The sequence below is a fragment of the Rana temporaria genome, chromosome 2 (assembly GCF_905171775.1).
Source record: "Rana temporaria chromosome 2, aRanTem1.1, whole genome shotgun sequence".
Lineage (NCBI taxonomy): Eukaryota > Metazoa > Chordata > Amphibia > Anura > Ranidae > Rana > Rana temporaria.
This window is the reverse complement of record NC_053490.1, coordinates 63,787,440-63,800,271: the sequence shown is the minus strand read 5'-3', so window position 1 is coordinate 63,800,271 and position 12,832 is coordinate 63,787,440. Positions and strand designations below refer to the sequence as shown.

The 12,832-nt window shown below is 43.3% G+C and overlaps 1 protein-coding gene across 1 annotated transcript in view; it reads right to left on the bottom strand.

The window, feature by feature from the left end:
- ASIC1 (acid sensing ion channel subunit 1) overlaps positions 1-12,832 on the bottom strand; it is a 356,087-nt gene that overhangs the window by 280,146 nt on the left and 63,109 nt on the right. Inside the window, exon 3 of the mRNA XM_040340273.1 lies at positions 781-976. Within this exon, the coding sequence (XP_040196207.1) occupies positions 781-976 (196 nt within the window). The remainder of the gene's footprint in view (positions 1-780; positions 977-12,832) is intronic.

Here is a 12,832-nt window from a genome sequence, read left to right as displayed (position 1 = left end):
TGGATGAAACTATGATCACAAATAGATGTAAATGCTGGTAGACTTGCAATGACGGGATGTAAATGACAGGTTTTTTTTTCCCCCCCCCCCCCCCACTCCTCTATTCTCCAGGACTGAGAGCTGTCTTTCTATATTGCATCCTCAGTGCTTCCTGTTGATAAAATCTGGTATTATGACTTCTCCTGTCAAACATAATCATGCTGTATAAAAGCATCATATTCAGCACAAATACTCTGTATATTGCCACACAATCAACAATATGAGGACGGTAATTCTCTTGCTGCTTACGACACATAAGAATACGAGGGAATGAAGATCTCAATAAGTCACTCTTATTAAGTCTGAGGCTATTTATAAATGGAAAAAAAGATGGACATGCGGTGAAACATAACAAGCACAACGGTCAATAACTGATTGCCAAATAAAATCAAAGACACGTTTGATAAAGCTTCCTTACTCAGGAGATCTTTAGCCTGGATTGCCAGTTTATCCCTTTAATTACTGACAGCCATGAATTACATTGCCTGATTAAATCCAGGTAAGGCATTGACGGAATGCAATCAGCCAAAGAACATGTATAACTTTTCTATGTCACTAATGAATGGATGAAACAAACACCAAGGAACATTTGTGATACTGTGTATACTGCGGTCATATGTATCACTAACAAGCAGATATTTGATGCATGCTCTTTGTTGTTTACTGACGTCTAAACAATTTAATCGAAAAAACAAAAAACACAAAAAAACAAGAAAAAAACAAGTAAAAACAGAAACTTACCGGAACAAAGTCATCAGGCCCGCATTCATCTCCCCGGAATTTACAGTTTAGGAGCATTTCTCGGATGTCATGGCCAGCGCGGTCATAGAATTCCTTCATGTTGAATGGCTTTGGTTTAAAGTTGCGGAAGTTAGCTTTATCCTGTAAGACTTCCATTACTCTCTCATCGGCAAGGTGAGAATCTGGTAGCTCATAGCTGGAAGAAAAAAAAAAGGCATTATTAATAGGCGTCAGAGGAAACAAAAACACATTCAAGTGAGAAGACACTGTGTACAATACTAAACCAAGATAACAGCCTAGGAATGTGCAGCAACCATAGCGACCATTTTAATTTTAAATGCTTCAAAATCCAGCTACTGTGTGATGAACAAGCCCCATAAAGTAAAAAATGTCCTTTGTATTCCCTGACTAGGTCAAATTTTGTTTCTATTGCGTCTCCCATGCTCCCCTTCTTAAATTTTGGAAGCATTGAACTTAATTTTTCTCAGCACGTCGTTGTGTTTTACGTCACCGCGTTGGACTTGATCGTTTTTTGAACTGATGGTGTGTAGGCACATCAGACCATCAGTCAGCTTCATCGGTTATCATCGGATGGACTGATCGTGTGTACGCGGCCTAATGGAGCACAGATATAATGTATGGTGTGTGTGTGTGTGTGTGCACATGCATGCGTGCCGGGGGGAGGGGGGGTGCGGCCAAAATGCACCTTCGCCTGAGTTGGCAAAAATCCTTGCACCGGCCCTGCTCCCATGCTCCCCTTCTCCAATTGCATCTTCCATGCTCCCCTTCTCCAATTGCATCTTCCATGCTCCCCTTCTCCAATTGCATCTTCCATGCTCCCCTTCTCCAATTGCATCTTCCATGCTCCCCTTCTCCAATAGCATCTCCCATGCTCCCCTTCTCCAATTGCGTCTTCCATGCTCCCCTTCTCCAATTGCGTCTCCCATGCTCACCTTCTCCAATTACATCTTCCATGCTCCCCTTCTCCAATTGAATCTCCCATGCTCCCCTTCTCCAATTGCATCTTCCATGCTCCCCTTCTCCAATTGCATCTTCCATGCTTCCCTTCTCCAATTGCATCTTCCATGCTCTCCTTCTCCAATAGCATCTCCCATGCTCCCCTTCTCCAATTGCATCTTCCATGCTCCCCTACTCCAATTGCATCTTCCATGCTCCCCTTCTCCAATTGCGTCTTCCATGTTCCCCTTCTCCAATTGCATCTTCCATGCTTCCCTTCTCCAATTGCATCTTCCATGCTTCCCTTCTCCGAGTGCATCTTCCATGCTTCCCTTCTCCAATTGCGTCTCCCATGCTTCCCTTCTCCAATTGCGTCTTCCATGCTTCCCTTCTCCAATTGCATCTTCCATGCTCCCCTTCTCCAATTGCATCTTCCATGCTTCCCTTCTCCAATTGCGTCTTCCATGATTCCCTTCTCCAATTGCATCTTCCATGCTCCCCTTCTCCAATTGCATCTTCCATGCTTCCCTTCTCCAATTGCATCTCCCATGCTCCCCTTCTCCAATTGCATCTCACATGCTCCCCTTCTCCAATTGTGTCTCCCATGCTTCCTTTCTCCAATTGTGTTTCCCATGCTCCCCTTCCCAGACACTGCAGCTCATGGTGGGAGGGTTTTGTCAACAGAAGCAATGCAATCATAGGCATGCACATGGGGTGTGTGGTGCAGATTCTCCCTGCTGCTCAGCCCCCCCTCTGTGTCCCCCCTCCCCTGCAGTGCTGCTGACTTCCCTCCTCTCTCACCGGATGCTGCTGCAGACACACAGAGGAAGGTTTCAGGATGGAGAGTGGAGGAAGTTGTGGGTAAATATGTAATGTACTGGCCCCTTTCTTTTCTGAATGAACAGAGTGATATATTGATACTTATTGCTTCTGTGTTCATTCATAACTTAAGCATAGTAAACTTTATTTTTCTATGCTTCAGTTTGTGAATGAATATGAAACTGCTCAGCACAGAGCAATTCCCATTAATTTACTGTCCAGTGCAGCTGAGGCTGCAGAGAAAGGGACTGCAAAATCCCTATCTTCATTCCCTTTCGCTGCCTCAGGGCAGTTTAGACCCCTGATACTTCACTAAAGCCCCCTAATGAGGCTCCTAAAAAGATAATGAAAAAATATTATAAAAAATAAAAAAATGTGTAAAAAAATTAAAGTCTACCGATTGCTGTGTTTACTATGTTTTAGTTTGTGAATGAACAGGAAACTGCTCAGCACAGAGCACTTCCCATTCCCAACTATCCTAAGGCCTGGTTCACACCTATGCATTTAGCATGGTTTCCTATGGACGTAGTTCACATCTGTGCATTTTATGGAAAGGGCCAGGGATTTTTTTCTGGTTTTTGGTTCCATGGATCAAAAACGTATATTGGAAAACGCAAAATAAACCTGCCTACGACCCTTTCTCTGACTCAAAAGTTAGACATCAGGAGTCTGTTTAGACCTCTGATATTTCACCAAAGCTCCCAATGGGGCTCCTAAAAAGATAATATAAAAATATTGTAAAAAAAAAAATTAAAGTGTACCAATTGCTCTTGTGTCTGTCTATTCATTACTGAAGCATAGTAAACTGTAATTGCTATGCTTCCGTTCGTGAATGAACAGGAAGCTGCTCAGCACAGAGCACCTTCCATTAATTTACTGTCCAGTGCAGCTGAGACTGGGGAATCTCTGTTCTAACTCCATTTCTCTGATTTAAAAGTGAGACATCAGGGGTCTGTTTAGGCCCCTAATATTTCACCAAAGCCCCCTAATGGGGCTTAAAAACAAAATAATAATTATAATAAAACAAGTAAATAAAAAAACGTAATTGTAAAAAAAAAAAACCTGACACCATCTACTGCTCTACTGGCTGACACCATTCCACTGTCCTTCTGACCCCAACCTCTGCCCTACTGACATGTCTACTGCTCTACTAACACCATCCACTGCCCTACTGATACCTAATGTTTTAATACATTTTAAAATGTTTATATATATTGTGAGGGGTTAGCTTGGTAGCGGGGTGTGTGACCCCTTGGATGGGTTCACCACACACTGAATTTATACAGACTGGCAGTCGAAGACGGTTGAAAACAACGTTTTTGGTTTATTTTTCCATCTTGCTGGAAAACAATTGCAAGCATCCAAACAGAATAAACAAAATCAAACATAAAATAAATCCTAGCCACTCTGAGCGTCTACCTTCCACAAAGGAACCTATCTATGAAGTCTAACACAGCCTACTGCTGGGTAGACAGTGCTGGTCATACAGCACAAAACAATAGTCTTTTGATTTTTATAACACAGGAAAAAGTCAATGGTTTCCTCACCTCATCAGGAGACTTTCTGGCACTGCGCTCCCACTCACACAGCCTTAGGAGTGATGCAGCAACCAAGTGGTAACCCTCTGGCTACTTATAAAGGGCTTAATTGCCTCACTCTGAACAGCTGGAGTCTTTCAACGCCCTTAGACCTTGTCTGGCTATTTTTTCAGCCGACGCCCAATAATGATTAGTGTATTGTCTAAGCAAGGCAGAAATGTATGTCCCGTTTGTGACAACACCCACAGATTTACCTGACTTCCTGTCACCATATATATATATATATATATATATATATATATATACACACACACACACATGCTGTCAATCTAGAAAGCAGTGGGCAGGACTATGTGTGGCCAGGTACTGATTGACAAGCTACAGAATAGTGACTCAGTAGTGACACTGCTGATAGCCACACCCCCTGCAATATCTGCTTATCCCATTGTATTGCAAAACCACAATCAATGACACGGCTCTGAATTCAGGAGCAGTGCATCAGTGTTGTCAAGCCCGTCAAAGGAAGCTACAGGAGGTGGACTTCACTGATAGGATCTGTAACGGTCACCACCGTTTACGATATTCCCATTCCATCACCCCACGACAGCTTATCCGACAATCTACAATCCAGCAGACAGGACCCATTGGATTTCCCCAGAAAAAACGAGACAAACGATCTGTTCTCTGGTTCCAAAATGTATGAACGAATTTTAAAGGTTCCTTAGCTTTCTTATAAACAGTACAAATATGTTAAAGTTAATCACAGAGATAAAGGAACTCTCCACCTCCAATATCACACAATGGGGCTTCAGTACACATTCAGATGGGCTAATTACTAATCATCCCCCAGACGTCCCGTCTCCGCATTAGAGGGGTTAATTACTACAGCTTGACGAGTCCCCCTCACCTGTTACACAAAACACATTCCTTTACTAAACACAATTGACATGCTAATTCCCTACCCATGAAATGAGACATCTGACCTTCCAGACTTAATCAGTACAATAGACACAACACAGTATTAGCATCACAGCATCACACAATGGACAATGGAATGTCTTTCAAGAGTCTATTGACCTGGAGTGGGTCAGCATGAACCAAACTGTAATATTCCAAGATATCCTGCAAAACATGAATTATCGTTTCTCAGTCACCCTATGCCCAAAAGGGGCACAGGGTGACGCTAGACCCAAGAGTCATTAGTGACGCTGGCACAGGAGTACCCTCCATCCTTCAAAGGTCTCTGGGTGTCACGGGTCATTCCGTTACATCTCTCCCCTTTCGGTGGTAGACTGACACAGGAGGGAACCCCAAACGGGTTGACTCTGAAGTTAGTCAGTAGTTCCAGTCCTCCAATGCTGGTATCCATACCGTACCCCAAATAAATTGCACCAAACAGAGCATTACTCACCCAGCCAACCTCTGCCTCTCTCAGAGAACATGCCTGCTGCTGGGGAGAGGCCTGGCCCTTCTCCCTGGAGTCCTTTCAGCCGCTGGAGAGAAGACATCGTGACTGGGCTCAGTCCATCATGCTGTTGGGGATCTGGGCCAACTGGCCCACATCCCTGGGGTATACCAGTGGAGACTGAAGTCCCATCCACTGGTGGTAGGTGAAAATCCCCCGGTGCTTGCAAAGCAAAGCTGACATCCTCCTGTGTCAGTGCCGCACCATTTTCTGGGGTAGTGTCAGTAAAGACTGAAGTCCCATTCACTACCCCAGGAACTCCCTCTTCCGTTAGTTGAGAGCAGAGGCTTGTGGCACTCTGCTCTGTTGCCAGCTCTTCCACTGGGTTGCTGTGAGTGGAGACCACAGTCCCATCCACTACCACAGGAACTCCCTCTCCTGCTAGTTGAGAGCAGAGGCTTGTGGCACTCTGCTCTGTTGCCAGCTCTAATGCTGGGTATGCATAAACCGTAACATCCTCTGAACGGTCCATTAAGTCCATACGTTCTGTATTCTGTGGCTGGGGAGATGAGCCAAATGCCCTAGCCCCCTGGAACTCCACATCATCCGTTTCAGCTTTGGGAATGGCAATCTTCAGATTTTCCACTGCCGATTCATCAGCCAGGATTGCAGAGTTGTCATCTGAAATGTCCTTATAGTCCCAGGCAACGGGAGCCCCACCCTGCTGCTGAGCAGAGTCTAGCAGCTGTCTGTAGGCGATCTCCAGCTCCCATTCCTGAATGTCCAGAAACTCCAAATCTTCCTGTAACCAGTGGCCTTCCGAGACATTCAATTTTTCCTCTCTGTGCTCCATTATGTCCTCCAAGCGCCACTCCCGATCATCCCCGAAGTCCGGATCACTGCACATCCCCCAATACAATAGTCCCAGGCCATCATAGTCAAAGCCTTCCGTGGGGCTGTCATCCGCTGACCACGGACACTCTTGGGCTACATACCACCGGAGGGCTCTGTAGCTTTCGTCCAACCGCATCTCTGCCCGGATCAGCCTGCTTAACTCTGCTGTCCACTCCTGCTTCGGTTGTTCCCCCAACAACGGCATACGTGCGTCATACTGCGGCCAGTACCTTACATGGATGGAGGGGAGGACCTTCCCCTGGTGTTGCTGCTCAAGAGCTAATGCTTCCTTCCAGAGTTGGCAACGAATCACATCCGACCATCCCAGCAGGGCCTCCTCTAATACTGGTCCTCTGTGCTGTATCCGCATCTCTTGTAACCTGCTTCTGAATTCCTCTTCCATGGAGACTGGTATCTGCACCTCTCCTCTCTCTTTAGTTGGTGCTGCTGTGACTTCTGCTGCTGCAGCACCTCTTTGATGTAGCCAAGTGGCATCCAGAGCCGCTATAACCAGGTCTATGATCTCCGGTGGAGGGTTAGGACCATACTGTGCCAGTCCACGTTTAACAGCCCGATCAAAACTTTCTTCCTCGGGTGTCCTGTCTGTTACGCTAGGCCTTTCAGCTCTATCCATTTTGACAAGTTCTGCAATAATGTCCATTTTCTTACGGTTGCTGGCTGGTCTGCCCCGGCTCTCCAGTAAGTCCATGAGGGAAGAGAGCTTCAGACGTTCATACTGTGTCTCCATTGTCCTGTGTCCTTGTAGCTGTTCCTCTGGCGATGGAACAATCCCACTGCTGCCACCACTGTAACGGTCACCACCGTTTACGATATTCCCATTCCATCGCCCCACGACAGCTTATCCGACAATCTACAATCCAGCAGACAGGACCGATTGGATTTCCCCAGAATAAACAAGACATACGCTCTGTTCTCTGGTTCCAAAATGTATGAATGAATTTTAATAGTTCCTTAGCTTTCTTATATACAGTACAAATATATTAAAGTTAATCACAGGGACAAAGGAACTCTCCACCCCCAATATCACACAATGGGGCTTCAGTACACATTCAGATGGGCTAATTACTAATCATCCCCCAGACGTCCCGTCTCCGCATTAAAGGGGTTAATTACTACAGCTTGACGAGTCCCCCTCACCTGTTACACAAAACACATTCCTTTACTAAACATAATTGACATGCTAATTCCCTACCCCTGAAAGGAGACTTCTGACCATCCAGACTTAATCAGTACAATAGACACAACACAGTATTAGCATCACAGCATCACACAATGGACAATGGAATGTCTTTCAAGAGTCTATTGACCTAGTGTGGGTCAGCATGAACCAAACTGTAATATTCCAAGATATCCTGCAAAACATGAATTATCGTTTCTCAGTCACCCTATGCCCAAAAGGGGCACAGGGTGACCCTAGACCCAAGAGTCATTAGTGACGCTGGCACAGGAGTACCCCCCATCCTTCAAAGGTCCCTGGGTGTCAGAGGTCATTCCGTTACAGGATCAACAGTAATTTGTAAGATCTTACAGGGCCACCAAGTGAATTCTCTTGATGCACTTACAATCAAATGCTGCAGCATGTATTTTTTGAATGGGAGGCCATAATTCGAATTGGTTACTAACTGCAGAACTTAAAAAATTGTAATTTCACTTGATTTGCTTTACTGACTAAACCAGATAATATTTCACTTACTCATTTGGGCACAGCGTGCCAAGTCACCTGCGTCTGTGACCTGTAATTATTTTAAGTTCCCAAATTATCTAATGTTCCATTCATTCTATTGAGCTTCAATTGGAAATGCAAATATTTGAGTTCCTAAGGCAGTGATAAATACAGTTAACAATCCAAGAAAAAAGACATATGGATACTTTGGGCTCCAATTTGGAAAGGATCACATTTATACTTCAGCAGCTTTACAGTGATAAATGAAAGTTATTCAAATAAATCTAAATGTAGCACCATGGCTTTAAACAGGGCTGCTAATAAATCCAGTTGTGCTAGGTGATAACTAACCTGGCTAATTGGTAGGTCAATCCACTGATTCCTGTCCTAAGTTTGAGTTTGGTGTAGTCTCTCTCTTATGCCAATAGGTGGCACTGTTGATTTTGGCATTAAAATAATAGATTACCATAAATTATAATATGCTGTTGAGAGACATGATAGGAACATGATTATGATTTGATTTTATAGTCTCCAAATTTACTGTGCAGTATTTGCAATTTTTTGTAATTATCCCTGTGACTAGACGCAGCTGACGACCCGTCCAATTTCCGCTCCGTGGTGCACCAATAGGAGTGGATGTGTTATACCGTCTCAGCCAATAGCGGTAGAGGAGGGATGGTATAACCTTTGCAATGACGCCGAGTAGCCACGCCCTCTGTGAAAGTCGGAAGTGATGAAACGTGTGGCTACGAAGGCGTAACCAGGAAGTATCTGAGAGAGGAGTGCGTTCATCCATTCTTAGACCTGTAACCAGAAAGGATTTCTACAGCGCTATGCAGGCAACACTAGAGCGGTTTCCGGGTTTTGGAGAACAGCGGTGATTACACTATTACCTTTTATGTTCATTACCAAGTGATTTAAATGTTTTCTGCATTTCAAAGCTCAACAGCTGGGTCTCAGAACCAGTTCAGTTAATGGATTTCCTTGGTGTCGGGAAGTGCACTGTGGTCCTCTTTTTTGTGCACCTTTTTTTGAAAGTATATATATATACATATGCATTTAGTGTAGACTAGATATTCAGTTTAGACTCTATATTTAGTCAGTGAATGCAGTGTAGTATATATAGCACAGTGTATTGAAGTGGTTAAGGGGAACCCTGTGCCATTTTTTTAAAATGGCGTGGGGTCCTCCCCAAAATCCATACCAGGCCCTTCAGGTCTGGTATGGATTGTAAGGGGAACCCTGCACCAAAATGTAAAAAAAAAAATGGTGCCAGTCCCCCCCCAAAATCCATACCTGACCCTTATCCGAGCAAGCTTTCATGGCGGGCCAGGAAAAGGGGGACTAGTGAGTGCCCCCCTCCTGAACCATACCATGCCGCTTGCCCTAGACATGGGGAGGGTGCTACCCATTCACCAAAAGAAGTGTCAAAAAAGTAAAAACGACAGGAGACAGTTATTAACAATTCCTTTATTAAAAAAAAGTGTCCCGCAATGTCATTTTGCTGCGGCACAGTAAAACACATGAGAAAGTTGCGCCACTTTACAGGCAGACTAAGGGGCCCCCCTAGGCACGCTATTTAACCGATTTCCCGTCCACCGACCGTTACATGACGTCTTTGACTTTGAGCGGTGATATCTGAAAGATACTTGCAATTACAGATATCATTCAGATATCTTCTTTTTCAGCCAGCAATTCCCTATACCATAAGAATGATCATGGCGGCTGTTCAGCTTTATCATTCTTACAGGTGGCAAGAGGAGGTATCCCGCCTCCCGCCGCCCTCTGATGCTTCTCTGGGCTCGCCACTGCCATCAGCCAACCGTAGAAGGGATGTGCCGGCCCCGGATGCTGACAATAAAGATTTCCGGTGGACCAGATGGTCCCCAGAGTCTCTATGATTGCTTGTGATAGGTGATGGGTCACCTGTGATCACCTGTAAGTTCCTATTCTGTTTTGCTATCTTTGCTCTGGGTGCGAGGAGTCCTACGATTGATCGGGTAATCAGCAAGACACTAACAGGAGTATCATTTAGCAAGATTACAGTTTATTATTAGATACTGGCCGGTTTTATTGTCTGTGCATGGGAGGCACCCCTTCGTGGATCAACCAATCATATTACAGTATCTTACAGTATATTTTTGTACAAAGTTTGCCTGGAGACAGACATAATATAAAATAGAAATTTGCCTAGAGATAATTGTACATGACAGAAAAAAATATATATTTTAATTATATTACCAAAGTCTATCTTAATCTAACTGTCCATAATATTTCAGACATTTCTGCAAAATACGTGTCTTTGCAACGCCTGTGGTTTCTTTTTCTTTTAGCCGCAAGCTTTTAAGTTTCCTGTCTTCTCATGCAGTTCAGCCATACTTAAAACATTTAAATTTAAAAGTTAATAAGAGTTCAAGTTAGCAGGCATAATATGAAAATGTATATAAAGCTGAGATGATATCATAAAGGGGTAAAGGTAACCCCGCTTCCCTATTAGTTTGGAGGCCGAGCGCGATGTTATGTCTCATACCCGGCCTCTGCATTTGGAAAAATGGCGCCACCTCCGCTGGAAAGCTGAGATTTTTTTTTTTTTTTATATCAGGCTTCCCAGCCTAGTGGTGAGATGTGGGGACTTATTGATCCCACATCTCACTGTAAAGAGGACATGTCATGCCATATTCCTATTACATGGGATGTTTACACAATAAAAGTGATACAATTGTTTTTTTTAAAGTACCCCTGTCCCTGTGTGCTCGCATGCAGAAGCAATTGCATACAAAAGTTGCGCCCACATATGTAAACGGTGATCAAATCACACATGTGAGGTATCGTCGTGAATGTTAGAGCGAGAGCAATAATTCTAGCCCAGGACCTCCTCTGTAACTCAAAACATGTAACCAGTAAAAAAAATTAAAGCGTCGCCTATGGGGATTTTTAAGTTGATGGACCGTTTTCATCGGTTAACCGATGAAGCTGACTGATGGTCAGTCGTGCCTACACACCATCAGTTAAAAAAACGATCGTCGTGTCAGAACACGGTGACGTAAAACACAACGACGTGCTGAAAAAAACGAAGTTCAATGCTTCCAAGCATGCGTCGACTTGATTCTGAGCATGCGTGGATTTTTAACCGATGGTTGTGCCTACTAACGATCGTTTTTTTTTTTATCGGTTAGGTATCCATGGGTTAAATTTAAAACAAGATTGCTTTTTTAAAATATGGATAAATAACCGATGGGGCCCACACACGATCGATTTGGTCCGATGAAAACAGTCCATCAGACCGTTCTCATCGGTTTGACCGATCGTGTGTACGCGGCATTACTTAACTGTTTTATTTTGCATTTTCCCCCCCAAAAAACACATTTGATAAATTGCTGCGCAAATACTGTGCGAGATAAAAAATTGCAATGACTGCCATTTTATTCTCTAGGGTCTCTGCTAAAAAAAACATACATAATGTTTGGGGGTTCTATGTAATTTTCTAGCAAAATAAATGGTGAATTTTACATGAAGGAGAAAATTTGTCAGAATTGGCCTGGGTGGCAAGTGGTTACAGGAATACTTAATTTGTATTGTTTCACTTTAAGCATTATTAAAATCACTGCTCCGAAAAAACAGCTGTTTTGTTTTGTGTTTTGTGTTTTGTTTTGGGACCCAAACACTTTTTATGACAATACCATGCATATAAGCATTTAAAATTAATATTTTAGATTTTTCACGTTCGTGTCCCATAGACTTTAATGGGATTTACATGTTCGCACCAATTTTTGGTCTGTTCGCATTTTCTGGTACGAACCGAACTGGGGGTTTTTCGGCTAATCCCTACTGGATTTGTGCTGTGTTTCTGCCACATCATAAGGGGATATTTAATTATTGAGTTATGCACAGCCAATTCACCAAGAAAATATTTGTCGTATTTATAAACCACATTTGCAGGAAAGAGTCACCAACACATTTAATTGGTCAAGCAACTAGCCTTAACTGCAAAAGGCTTCTTTTGTACTTTCAACATTTGCCAAAAAGTTTAGGCTTCTCATTTGGCTACCTTACCCTCCACATTATATACATTATAAATATTTAGAAAGTTACCAGTAAATGTTGGTGAATCCAGAGGCTGGGGAGTGTGCATGCTTTCTTGGGCGATTTTATAAATATATAGTTGTGCTCATAAGATCACACACCCTGGCAGAATTTATGATTTATTGGCCATTTTTCAGAGAATAGGAATGATAACAAAAAAAACGTTTCTTTCATTAATGGTTAGTGTTTGGCTGAAGCCATTTATTATCAATCAACTGAATTTAGTCTTTTTAAATCTTAATCACAACATAAACTACCCAAATGACCCTGATCAAAAGTAACATCAATGACAGCTTGAAGTCTTTTGTGGTATTTGTGGATGAGGCTCTTTATCTTCTCAGATGGTAAAGCTGCCCATTCCTCTTGGCAAAAAGCCTCCAGTTCCTGTAAATTCTTGGACTATCTTGCATGAACTGCACATTTGAGATCTCCCCAGAGTGGCTCAATGATATTGAGGTCAGGAGACTGAGATGGCCACTCCAGAACCATCACTTTATTCTGCTTTAGCCAATGACTTGGCCTTGTGTTTTGGATCATTGCCATGTTGGAATGTCCAAGTATGTCAAATGCACAGCTTCCTGGCTGATGAATGAAAATGTTCCTCCAGGTTTTTTTTGATAACATACTGCACTAATCTTGCCATCAATTTTGACCAAATTTCCTGCGTCTTTG